Here is a 13,427-nt window from a genome sequence, read left to right on the forward strand (position 1 = left end):
ACTCTCAGATGAGAACAGAAAGGAAAACTAAATAGTATTATCTCCACATGCAAAAGAGGTATCCAGCATATGTTAGGGTCAGGTCAAAATAATTGTTTCAGACATTGGAATTCAAAGGAAGTGGGCGGTAATATAAAATGCTAAAATTATTTTATCATTTATTCAACGATGTATTCAATGATTTTTGTTATGTAAAGTGTTATTGTTGCCCTATTGTGACCCCATCTACTGACTTATAAAGCCTTCTAACCCCTTGTGAGCGTTTGAGCCAGACTATAGATATGCCCAAGGCCACAATCAATGTTTAAGATGCGAAAAGGAAAAAGCATCTCCTCGTGGAGCGGCCACATTTCCTTATGCTTCCTCCTTTCTGCCGTTTCTCCTTTTTGGTCGAGGCATCCGCTCACAAAGTGTCAGGAAGCATCCGGAAGAGTGCCACTCAGCCGCCTCTCTCTGCGATGCCACGGCTGCGATGCCCAGGAAGTCAAAGAGCGTGTCCGGCGTGCGCCGCTGACGCCCAATGAGAAATCACATCAACTTCGAAGCTGTCGAGCTTTTCATTTTTAATCAAACGCCGGCCCTGGCGTTCCAGCAGGCCCTTGCTCATGGGAGCGAGGGAGGGAGGAAGGGAGGGGAAAAAAAAGGGCCTAGCCTCCTCTCTTTGGAAAGCCAGACGCAAAGCACTCCACACACACACACACCATGAAGTGGTCAGAGAATTCCGTCTGCTTTAAAAGCTCTCTACGCACTCTCTCCCTTTCTTTCTACTTGTTTCTTAGCTTTCAATGGTGGTCACTCCATCCTCCTCTCTGCCACTCTCTCCCTTTCTTTCTACTTGTTTCTTAGCTTTCAATGGTGGTCACTCCATCCTCCTCTCTGCCACTCTATTTCTCTCCATCCTTTTGTCCCTGACACAAACCTGTCAAACACCTCCTTGGCATGGATAAACTACCGCCTCACCAGGCCTCTAAAAATAAGCATTTGTTTATGGACGTGCGCTGTGATTTCCGGCTCTCCCATGCTCCCATATTGTGTGCCAGGCTGTCAGGAGACATTACTCTCGGTCAGGGCTCCTCTTTCAGTGCCGGCGAACCGGGGGGGGGAAAAAAAAAGAGCGCACGGGAAAGAAAGAATGCAAGCCAGGGGAAAAAGAGCTGGACAATGGCAACAGAGAACAAGGGAGAGAGAGAGAGAGAGAGAGAGAGAGAGGGCACTGGGTCTTTGGGCGAAATCTGTTAAGACGCAGTCCGTTTGAAAGAGCGGCGTGGAGGAGTGCGGCTCCGCAGCGGTTCAGCCTGAAACTTTAATGCAGTCCTCTAGGTAGAGTCGTGAGAGGAGAGGCACATGGCGCGGCAGAGGCTTGAGTGTGTGGAGGATATCTGGGTCAGTCTTGCAGAGAGACGGCCCAGCGTGCCCGTCCAACAGGAGCCGCTGTGATTGAGAAGCGGGAGTCACAGAGACAGGGGGATTAAGCACGCCAAGGCTCCTGTCACTCCCCATTCGTCATGTTATTTGCTCTGCCTTTTAAATTTCATTACTGTGATTATGTTGCGTCTTAACAAACCGCCACATACCTTCCTGTCGTGCTATTGTGTATGCGATGAGTATACAGTGAGAGGGGGGGGGGGGGGAGAGAAAGAAAAGGAAAAGAAGAGAAGCTAAGGCGTGCCTCTGTTCTTCGTTCACTCCAGTTTAATGGAGAAAGATGGAGAATGAACAAAGATGACATTTTGTCACAACCCCTTACTATGCCGTTTCCCTGTCTAAAGTCTATTTGAGTCTTCATTTTGCAGTGTTTGTGTTGCAGTGTCAGAAGTCCCCCAGTTTGTGTCTGTGTCTGTGTGTGTGTGTGTGTGTGTGATATGTACAGAATGTGAAAATCCACAGTTATGCTAAATTAGTTAATTCCTGAAAGATTACTACACCATCTCAGAAATTGCCTTGAAAATGAAGCTCATCAGCTAGCCTAGTCAACATGCGGGGCTTTGACTGGAATCTGTGTACAAATAGCCAATGGATTCCCACGTGAAAGCATTTTAAGAGAGACACTCTAGCCCATTGCAGCTTTTATATCATGGGAACAGTGTTTGCAGTGCTTCCCTGCCATTCCTCTCAGCTATGATCAAAATGGTCCCTGTCTATTTTTAAAAAACTTTTTAGGATATTTTAGTGGTTTTGGCTCCTTCTAATTTCCATGGATGTTTAAAGACTTTCCTTGCATCTTCTCATAGTTGATGTGAGTTGCCTGTGGCGTGTGTTTGCGTGTGTTTGTGTGTTTTGTGTGTCTGTCCATCAGTTTGAAGTGGTTCCCTGGCCACCGCCGCCGCCCTGACCTTCTGCTCTCGACTGGCTTGATCTTGAGTTGCCTCTCTGCTTGACTCTCTCGTTTCTTCCCTTTGAAAGCAATTACTCCTCGGCTTTGAATGAGGGTCTGTTTTGGTGCATCTGTAGTTTTCGCTCACTGTGCGCCATAACTTAGACCGAGAGAAAATGTTCTCCCTCCCTCCCTCCCTCCCTCCCTCGCTCTCTCTCTCTCTTTCTTCCTTTTGTTTATCCCGTGCCCCTTCTCTCGCTCCCTCCCTCTTTCTCTCTCCCTCTCTCTCCCTCTCTGTCTGAAGTCTCCCCCTGCATTCCATTTCTATATCTTGTTCCTGGATTTGGAGCTCAATTACTGGGCGAGCTCAAGAGCCTGGCAGAGGACGGCTGGAGATGAAGGGCTGAGATAGCTGCCACTGTGGCTACTGCTACGCTGCCTTCTGGAGCCCGGAGGAAACACAATGTGTTGACACATGGGGCCAGAAAGATTGAATCACTTGTATTGCACTTTGTTGGTATCATGAGAATATGAAATACTTTCAAATGCTTTTAAGTGTGTATGACTGAAACTATAAGGGAGTACAGTTGAATGCACAGGTTTGGGCCCCCCTGTGGACATTGTGTGTGAACGTGAAGGTAAATACAACCCCTTCAGCAAAGAAACATTTAAAATGTCCTTAACATTTCAATGCTGTTTTACCTTTTAAGTGATGAACTTTAAAAACAGATAAAAATGTAATAGTAAGTGTGGCCTGTGCAAGTCAGCACAGCATTCCTTTGACAGATATCACAGTTTGCAACTGATTTTATGTGGACAGCTAAACGTCTCTTCATTCTTGATTTATGGATTTTCTCCTTCACTTCAATGTATGTAACGTATCACTTCAAGTTCTGAGATACATTACAGACATACATTTCAGTCACTGGAATGTTCAAGCTGGAAAAGGCTTTTATATGTTTTGAAAACATTCTGCTGCTTTGTGGCCATTAAGGATCCTCTGTCAGCTGCCGAGAGGAGCCTGTGTGTGTTGAGTGTTGGCACAACATTTGTGGAGACTCAGATTGAAGAATGAAGAATGACTCTTGAGTTAAATAAGGAGAATTTAAAGGGGAAACTTTTGCACATGCAATAATTACTATTCATTTTTTAATTAATCTCAAATCCTTTTTTATTATTTATTTTGCTGCAGGTGTTGTATTTACTTATTATGTACAAAGAAATCAACTAAATACAGATTTTGTGTGTGTGTGTGTTTGTGTGTGTGTGTAGGTGTGTGTTCGGTTTAAGCTCCTGTGTCTTTTTGTGTGTGTGTTGGTCAGCTAAACTGTCTGTTTTGAGAGATCTTTGAAGAAAACTGCACATTTGCCTGCAACATAGCGATGGAGCCTTATCTTGTCGGTAATACTCTTTTTGAGGCGATTTGATTGACTCGAGCTCTGCGACATTAAGATGATAATGGAGTCTCGTATGTATAATCTCTCCTCCGCGACTTATGTTTCCTCTTTGTTACCGTCTGATACTAAAATGAAGGACTATAGAGGCTCGTTGCATGAATGGCACTTTTCTCTTTTCTTTTCTTCTCCCCATCTATTCACAAGACAAACCTCGCTCCGAGGAGTCCTGCTGTCATGATGTAACTTCATGTAATTACCAAAAAAAGATGACAGCATCACCAAGCCCATTATGACCTCGGGAAGGATGTGCCAGAACCATTCGGCGAGAGCCTTTCGTCCTCCGTCATATCAAACGGCATCTGACTTCTCTCACTGTCAGCCTGACAGTAATGTGGAGGGAAGTATAGTGTCAGTATCCGCAGCACTTCAGTCGTCTCCGTCTCATTGGAGCGCTAATGCTAGGTTCCCCGTTTACCAGCTCAGTTTGGCAATCACCGTCGAAATGTTCCCCTTCCCCTCGACGCCATTCCTCGTCATCCAGGAAAACAATGCCTTTTTTTAGTGTTCCTTGATGTCCTGGAATGGCAACATTTCCCCCATGGTAACCTGGGGGTTTTGTTTTGTTGACCTTTTTTTTTGTTTTGCTCCCCCTCCCTTTGCCCTTCCCTCCCTCTCTCTCTCCTTCACCCCCTGCTCACCTAGTTGTTTTTGTGCTTCCAAACATCACGAAGCCGCCACTTGAAGAGAACAGACCTATCAAACCAATGTCCGTGGACAGATTTTCAGTTGCTGGGGCCGTGTTTTTTTTTTTTTTATTCCTGCCAAAGGGTGTGTAGCCGTAATATGTGTCCCCTTGGTAGAAATTGCCGCTGTTCAAGTCGTTGAATTGTTCCTGGAGATTGATGGGGATGGGGCATGAGGAGGGTGGAGAGCTCTCCTCGTGTCACCTGGGGATGGGAGCACCTCCTTTCCACAGGCAATGCAGTCGCAATGAGGAGTGCACAAACATTATTCCCCCTATTTGAGAGTCTTGCTATTGGAGTGTTGATTGACTTTGTGTGTGTGTGTGTGTGTGTGTGTGTGTGTGTGTGTGTGCGTGTGCCTGCGTGTGTGTGCGTGAGTGGGTGTGTGCCTGTGTGTGTGTCTGTGTGTGTGTGTGTGTGTGTGTGTGTGTGTGTGTGTGTGTGTGTACGTGTACACTTGGCCTCGTAGTCAATCTGTTGAGCTTGAAGCAATTATCTCCAAGGATTGCCTCTCACCTGTTATTTCCCTGGCCTTTTGGCAGATGTACTGAATCTTCCACCAAGGCTCTCAAAAACGAGATATGATAGTTTGTTCCAATTTCAATTCAGAGTCCATTCTTAAAAAGCACAGAAAAAAGAAAACACACATACTACACAATAGAGTCTCCTTATTGCACCTCAATAGAGAGCAACCTGTGGCACTGTTGTTGTCGGTCTCTCTTTTTCTCTCCCTCGCTTCCTCTATCTTCCCTTCCTGTCTATCTCTTCTTCTCTCTGTCGCTGTATTTCTCTTTCTCTCCCTTTATCACTGTTTCTCTCTATCTCTCACTCTCTTTCCCTTTCTCTTTCTCTGTGGTCCCATTTCTTTTTAATCTTCTTTCGCTCTCCCTCCCACGCCGTGAGAGCGGCTATGACCCTGTATTAAACAGCCAAAGCCTGCTTTATTCTCCAAACGGACTCTTTGAATGTTGGAGAGGTCTGAGGGGTATGAGTTCAGAGCCCTGTGAGAATGAGGGCACATTTATAGGAATTGCAAATTAAGTTTGAAATATGATGAACATTCTCTTCCTCCTCCTTCTCCTTCTCCTTCTCCATCGCATCACTGCTTTCTCTCCTCCTCCTTGCTCTTCTTCTTCTTCTTCTTCTTTTTCTCTTTCTGCCTTTTCATCTTTATCCTCCCAGCATCCATTTTTGACTAGGCTTCTCCTCACCTCACCTCTCTTCCTCTTCCTCTTCCTCTCTCTGCTCATGCCACTGATGGGAGAATGCACTGCAGTGCATTGTGGGATAGAAGTTACAAGCCCTCGGGCAGGTTGGGAAAAAAAACCTTGGATGTTATTTTTTCGAATTTTTTCTATCTTTCTTTCTTTCTTTCTTTCCAGTTTTGAAGATTTTTCTTGTGTGTGTGTGTGTGTGTGTCAGTGTGTGTGTGTGTGTGTGTGTGCGTGGATGAAAGAATGCAAGTGCCAGGTTTTGTCCTTGCTAATGAAGGTCAAGAGTCACCAGCCTGAACTTTAGCAAATGGAACAGGAAGTGGTCTAGTATTGCCATCTGTCTTTCCTTTGGCTCTGTGTCACCCTTTTCTTTGTTTCTTATTTCTCTTTTTCTCTCTGTCTGTCTGTCTGTCTGTCTGTTTCTCTCCTCCCTCTCTCTATCTCTCTCTCATTCTCTCTATCTTTCCCTTTCTATGTCAGTCTGCCTCTCCCTCCCCCTCTCTCTCTCTCACATCAATCGTTCTACCTTTTTCACTGTCTCTACCTATTTTCCTTCTCCTCCTGTGTGCCATCTGTATTGTTCTCCCACAACAGAAGTGTGCATACGTGTGTGTGTGTGTGCGTGTGTGTGCGCATGTGTGTGCGTGTGCGTGTGCGTTTGTGTGTGTGTGTGTGTGTGCGTGTGTGTGTGCGTGTGTGTGTGTGCGTGTGGTGTGTGCATGCGTGCGTGTGCGTGTGCGTGTGCGTGCGTGTGTGTGTGTGTGTGTGTGTGTGTGTGTGTGTGTGTGTGTGTGTTCGCACGCGGTTGTGCTGCTTGGCGGGTGTTCTCCCAGATGAACACGCACGTGGCCCTGTCTCAGTCGCTCGCAGCTCATTACCTGACGTGATGGATGGCAGCGGGCACTGTTAAACAATGCCCGCTCCTGAGGACGCCGTGCTGTGCCTGGCACCTCCAGACTGACGCAGCGCGGCGCCCATTGTGCGGCCTGCCCGATGCCAGGCATGCCAGAGCGTAGGCGTGGCAGGGACGCCATCCACGGGGTGAAGGCTGGCGCTGCCCAGCCCACCTGTCACTGACCGCTCCTTGGCGGTGATCTCACACGCCTGCCAAGTAGAGACTGGCACTTTCTACGTGTGTGGCTGGGCATGAGGGAGCGATCGGGGACACACACCAAATACTAGTTACGGCAACAGCTTTGCAATAATGTCTCACAGATGCCATCTTGGATCAAATAGGTGGATGTTGTCATTTTGTTTTTGTCATGTTGTCATTTGGCCTGCACCCACACACACACACACACACACACACACACACACACATTCTCTTTCTCTGTCTCTCTCCTTCACTCTCTGTTTTACGAGTCTCTTCATGTTTCCTGTCTCCTTTGAAGATATACTCTTTTTTTCCCAGAGCTTGTAAGCTTTGTCTCTTGTGATGGTGTGTACGAATATTGTCTTATTTATTGTGAGTGTGTGTGTGTGTACGTGTGTGTGTGTGTGTGTGTGTGTGTGTGTGTGTGTGTGTGTGTATTTAATAAACATGTGTATGTCTGCTGTCTGTGATGTGAGAGCCGGTAGAGGAGCTCTTGAGTGTGGGCTAGGATCAAGAGCTCAGTGGAGTTACTATGACACCAGACACTCTCCGCCCCACTCCAGGCTCACTTCCTCACACTTAATTATTCCTTTTGTTCTCTCTCTTTTCTCTCTCTCTCCACCCTCTCTCTCCCTTCCCTTCCCTCGCTCCCTCCCTCCCTCTCTGTCTCCTGCAGCAGATAACCGGCGAGCTGGTCTAGAGAGGTCCCGTTCGCGCCACAACCCCGGCCTGCTGCCCCGATGATCACCCTCCCGCCTGCCGGACGCCCACAGACGTCAGCCAAGTGCCAAAGAACCAGTGGAGGCAGGGAGTGGAAGTGTGTGTGTGGGGGGGTGGGGGTGGGGGGTCGGAGGGTAGAGGGTAGAGGGAGTAGAAGGTCAGGTTTAGAGGGGGGGGGGGGGGTAAGAGAGGGAGAGAGGGATGGAGGGAGGGAGGGAGAGAGGGATGGATGGAGGGAGGGAGGGAGGGAGGGAGGGGTGATAAGGAGCTGGACACTGAGGACGTCTGACCGGCGAACAGACTGTGGCCGAGCGTGTGGCCAGGGCCTCGGCGAGGTCCCGACAAACCGACACACAAAGACACGGACACCCCTCGGCACCACCGCGGGGACGCCGGGGGACGAAAGAGGACAAGAAAAGGAATACAGACGAGGAAAAACTCAAAAACAGCTTGCTCCATAAGACATCTAATACTCACAGTGCTGTCAGAAGCCTTATCAATTCATTCACTTGCTCACTGCTTTACGTGTGAAGGACTTTGCTTCATCTATTTATCTTTTGCTTCTTTTTATCTGCTGCTGATATTCATTTTTTTATCATTTGTTACTGCAATGATTCCATTTTTTATTTATTTGATTTGAAAAAGAATTCTCAAGGGGGGACTTTTATACTGTCCTGTTCCTACCGTATACACTGCCAATCAATCCCCCCTTACACACACACACACACACACACACACACACACACACTCACACACTCACACACACACACACACACCACCGCAGAATAGAGTATTTCTCATTGATCAGCTGAATTTGCTGGGATGTAGTTTGACCTTTATTATGTTTGACGCATGTGAAGTCTGGAGTATCTACTTCCTGCCTGTGAGGACCGCATGCTTTCATACACGTAATCAACTGGGGAACTCTGTGTGCTGCATCGATTCTGGGCAGAGCCATTGGTTGGATTGGATTTATTTAGCTTTTCATTCCTCATTCCCTTTGCTTTGCGTATTTAGCATAACACATACTCTGCATCTTTATACTCTCTCTCCCTCTCTCTCTCTCTCTCTCTCTCTCTCTCTCTCTCTCTCTCTCTCTCTCTCTCTCTCTCTCTTACTCTCTTTGTTCCCTGAAGACCCTTGCCCCTTGTTGTGTCAGTGTTGTATCTCCCTGCTAATGACTAGGCATTCCTCCTCTGATGTGCATATCTCATATCTGGCAGATGGAACAACGCTACTTAAGAAGCTGCTGCATTTCCACAGCACTCCCATCCCCCAGAATGCACTTTTTCCTCAATTTAACATTTGTCGCAGAAGGGCATGAGCAACCACTTCTGAGGTACCGCTGTGCTTTAGCGGCTCAGAAAGAGTCTACGGCACCTAGCCGCTCTTGACCCAGGAGCGATATCCATTAGTGTAGGGGGGGGAAAAAAAACACACACGGGTACCACAGACGAGTACCCAAGGAGGAGTCAGCAGCAGCCACCAATGAAAAGGGAGCAGGAGTTTTGGTGATGTCACTTGTCTCTCGCCTTGGTTTTCTCACTCTGCCAACGTTGACCCCCTGAATTTCTGACTAAATGATCAACCAGTTACCACTAAGTGCTTTTTCTTTTGTTTGTTTGCGCCACTGGAAATTTAACACTGCCAATCCAGCCTCTTCAATTGCCGGTTGACATACAACAAAAGAAAGTCAGTCTATCAACGTGGGATTTTGCGTACAGGACTAAATTGGGCTGTTTGGTGGGTCGTTATTTGAATTGCATGAGGGTCCGTATTGAATTCTGTTTTGATGTGTTTCTTTCCCAGTTCGTGGGTTCATCTTCACCTTTTGCTTAAAGTGGCCGCTGCTTATCTGTCCTCTCTCTTCAGTGGCAGGTGGCATATTCCAGCGACTGTATCCTCCATTTTCATAAACCCTTAAATCCCTTAACATCGGTGAGGGAAACACAAGGAGGTCTCTGGGCATTGTCATAGGCCAGCAGGCACCAGTGGATGAACTGAGCTTCAACTGCAACCAACAGAAAGGATCAAGGCGTGTTAGCATCCTGTGTCTGTGTGAGAGAGAGCTGTCTGACCCTGAACACCCAAACACACATCTTTTACTCTGCTGCAGAAGAAAGCCAGGGTCAGGAGAGGGTGGCTAGAGTGTGTGTGTGTGTGTGTGTGTGTGTGTGTGTGTGTGTGTGTGTGTGTGTGTGTGTGTGTGTGTGGGGGTGGCTAGACCTGCCACACAACACTGTCTGCCCTAGCCAGGGCCACACTCGGTCTCAGGACTAAAGAACACACACCCCTCCCCTCCTACCAGTCCTGTTTACATAGGAGGCGTGGGCCAGGTCACATGACGGACCGGCCAAGAGCAACGTTCCTGTTCGCCCACCTCTGTTCTCAATGCGTCATATATATATATACACACACACACACACACACACATATAGAGGAGAGAGCCCTGGCAAAGCCTCAGCCCTGCTTTAAGGCATTGATTTGCTTTTTTAATTAAAACTGCCCTTTTGGTCTGCTTCCTGTCAGCGCCGGCCCGCCACACACAAACCTGTTCTCACCGCCATGGCAACCAGCGCATACACCACTCTACAGCTATAAACGCTATGGTGTCCTCGTAGCCTATGGCAACCAGCGCATACACCACTCTACAGCTATAAACACTCTGGTGTCCTCGTAGCCTATGGCCTACGTCACAACGGTACACCTTTGCTTTGCAATAACGCACAGCATGGTCAATAACGCACAGCATGGTCAATAACACACAGCATGGTCAGCACACATTGGTTTGACACGTTTCCATTCCCAATTTTTTATTTATTTTTTTTGCTTCGAAATGTATGTGCCAAGTTTTCATTGTTTAAAAGATTCATGGAACTGATATTTACCGTTTGTTTTATTTTTTCATAAAAAGGGACTTTAAAAACTAGAGATATATTGAAACACATGGCGCTCAGCTGATGCTAATACTGTTTTATGGAACTGACAAAACAAGCTGGCGCTCATGTACTGTGCACGCATTGTAAAAAAAAAAAAAAGCCACCCTCACAGCATAAGGAAGTTATCCACCATTTCAGATAGCTGTACTCTGTTAAACACAGAAAAACTGTGATTTGACCTTTTCAAATATCTAACAGAGCATATACCACATGCACATATTCAGGTACCCCATTATCTGTCACCATTGCTTGTTTCAGACTCTTATGCAGTTACAGTTTACTGAAGCTCACTGTGTATAATTCACTGTAAACCAATGCCATTTGTCATTCCACCTTACTCCCAGAACAGAACATAAATGTCCAAGAGAATAGCAGAGTCCAGGGAGAATTATCTTCCTGATCCTTTTTTCCAGCCTCAGATGCCAGATGTTAGATTTACACAGTGTTGGGATTGCATAAGAGTGTCTGATAAAATGCATGGGTAGTGCATTGTACCCAGAGGGGCTTCCGCAGAACTTTTGTGTGTGTGTGTGTGTGTGTGTGTGTTTGTTTGCTTTGCATTCTGGGGCCGACTGCTGTAGGCAACGAGAGCATAGCCTGCCTTTGAGCAGCTATGTTGTGATGGTTCTAATATGGTCTGTGTAATATATGGTTTTAACGTGTGTGGGAGAGGTAAACTACTGGAGAAGCAAACACTCGGCTGCCACAGAATTAGCATTGTACTGTATCTGCCCTTGTCATAAAGATCCACACTAGGCCTTTTTCATTAGTAGAGTAGATTCCATCTCAACAGATCCTGACTCCCTCTGTCCTTTTAGATGTTTTTTTTTTTTTTTTTTCCCCTGATGACAATTACAAGAAATCCCTCATAAACAGCGTATTTATGAGTGATTCATAAATACGCTGAATCTAAAAAACTTAAATTACAACACATATATACATATATATATATACACCTTTCTGCTTTTATAGGAGGCTGGGTTGTGAGAGGTTTTTAGAAGTGCCATCTTCAATTCCAGTCTGAAGGTTTCAGTAAAGATGGCACTCTCTAATCTGCTATGTACTGACCCAGAGAAATCCTTTAGCCCTCCATATTTCTTCATGCCATTGCCAAAAGTGAACTGCTTGTGTACAACTCCCACACCACAGATTTAACTCTCTCTCCCCATTCTTTGGGTGGGAAGCAGTGAAAAGATAAGACTGTGTAAGCATTAGCTGGTATATCCCTGCCTACCCTTTCATTTGTTGTCATTTTAAATATGGTTTAATGTCTTAAGAATACAGTTTATATTTGTAACATCTTTAAGTTTATTTTTTATCTGTGATTGGAAAAAAAGACCATACAATGAAAATAGTTATCCCGAGTGTTCTTGAGTAGAGTATGTAACAGAAGGTGATACTAAATAATAACCACATTTCTTACATAAACTGAGAGCTCTGTGTGGTTTTTTTGTTGTCAATAAATGTCTACTCTTTTTCCATTCCCTTTCTTTCTGACGAGACCGAGCTATGGATGGTCAATCCCTGTCATTGTGAATGTCTTCAAAGAATGCGTTTGGCCCGTCTTTGTTGGAAGCGACATTTGTGCGTAGTTCACATCGCCTCGTAAAACATGTCTGTATCTTCAGATCATCATAGTTATTCGGCCTCCGCCTAGACAATATCTCATTCAGACCACACGACAGACAAATGACCGTGTGAATAGTGAATGTCATTTCACATAACACTAGACGGTATGAACCCACTCATTTCTCTGCAAGGTTAAAAAAAAAAAAAAAGACAGTCCTATAACACACTTTATCTCAGGCGAGCTGTAATGCCACACATCAACAGCGGTTCGGCTAAATCACCATAGCCACGGAGGAAAAAAGAATCTCCAGACTTTCAAATGTGCCACAGATTGCTTCCATTCACGTCGATTGAATAGTTTTTTTTTCATACCTTTATATTATTCTTTATCGTTCTCTGTCTACCAAAGATCACTGCACTGTGTTGTTTGCTTGAGGGGTAATTTCCATCCTCCCCTCTCTCTGACACCACGACACTTGACAGAGCAGATCACATTAACACACGTGTTATTTTGTTGTAACAGGTTCGAAGAAGGCCATCTGTGGGGAAGGAATCATAATCCTTTTGTGCTATTTATAAAAAATCTGGAACAATGAGCTGAGTCATGTTCCCTGTTATTAAGCATTCACGGAGCATTGTGTGCCTTTGACAGGAGACTGTTTGCAGAATGCAGCGAAAAACGACTCATGTATTATGGAGTGATCGCCTGCCATTGTTCTAACTCTCGTGCTTCTTTTATTGCCGGCTTCAATGTGACACCTATAGTGCAGGGTAACACTGTGCCAGCTGTGTGCGTGTGTGCGTGTGTGTGTGTGTGTGCGTGTGTGTGTGTGTGTGTGTGTGTGCGTGTGTGTTTGTTTGTGTGGGTGTGTGTTTGTTTGTGTGTGTGTGGGTGTGTGTGTGTGTGTGTTTCGTGTCTGTTTGTGTGTTTTAGTATGGTTCTGTGTGTTCCTGTAAGTTTGTGTGTGGCCTCCATCATCTTGGCGCTGTCCCTAAAATGGTGCTGAAACAGAACAGAGCAGAGCGTTTAATGCACTTGGCACAGAGATGGCGGCGTGAGCGTCACTCACGGTGTGTGCCTGGTGGTGTCAGGCATATTTTCATGTATGTGTGTGTCTGTATTTTGGGTTTCTGTGTTGGAGCACCACGGAGCTCCTGACAAACTGGGCCAGATTAACAGTGGGCCTAGGCCTGGCTTAAGCCCCAGAGCCGGAGGCTAGCAGGGCCCTGGTTGACAGAGGTAGTAGGCTAGGCCTATCAGTTCAGCGTATATTCGGCCAATACACGTGCCTGTTCTTGTACTTTTTTTTTTGAACATTGTATTTATTGATTTTTGGTTTACAACAACATACAGGTAGTAAAGACATCACAAATGAAAATACACAGATGTAAACTTTTCACCCCGCTGCCCCACCCTATTTCTTTGAGGAGATCATAG

General features: G+C 46.0%; 1 protein-coding gene across 7 annotated transcripts in view; it reads left to right on the forward strand.

The window, feature by feature from the left end:
• Positions 1 to 7,645, forward strand: part of diaph2 (diaphanous-related formin 2) — a 386,793-nt gene extending 379,148 nt beyond the window's left edge. For 6 of the 7 annotated variants that reach the window (XM_031587577.1, XM_031587582.1, XM_031587580.1 and 3 more), the window contains one exon: positions 7,438 to 7,645. In XM_031587577.1, the coding sequence (XP_031443437.1) occupies positions 7,438 to 7,505 (68 nt within the window). In that variant the 3' untranslated portion in view covers positions 7,506 to 7,645. The remainder of the gene's footprint in view (positions 1 to 7,437) is intronic. The other variant, XM_031587583.1, reaches the window with a different exon arrangement.
• The last annotated feature ends 5,782 nt before the right edge of the window (positions 7,646 to 13,427 follow it).

Source organism: Clupea harengus, chromosome 20 (genome assembly GCF_900700415.2).
Source record: "Clupea harengus chromosome 20, Ch_v2.0.2, whole genome shotgun sequence".
Lineage (NCBI taxonomy): Eukaryota > Metazoa > Chordata > Actinopteri > Clupeiformes > Clupeidae > Clupea > Clupea harengus.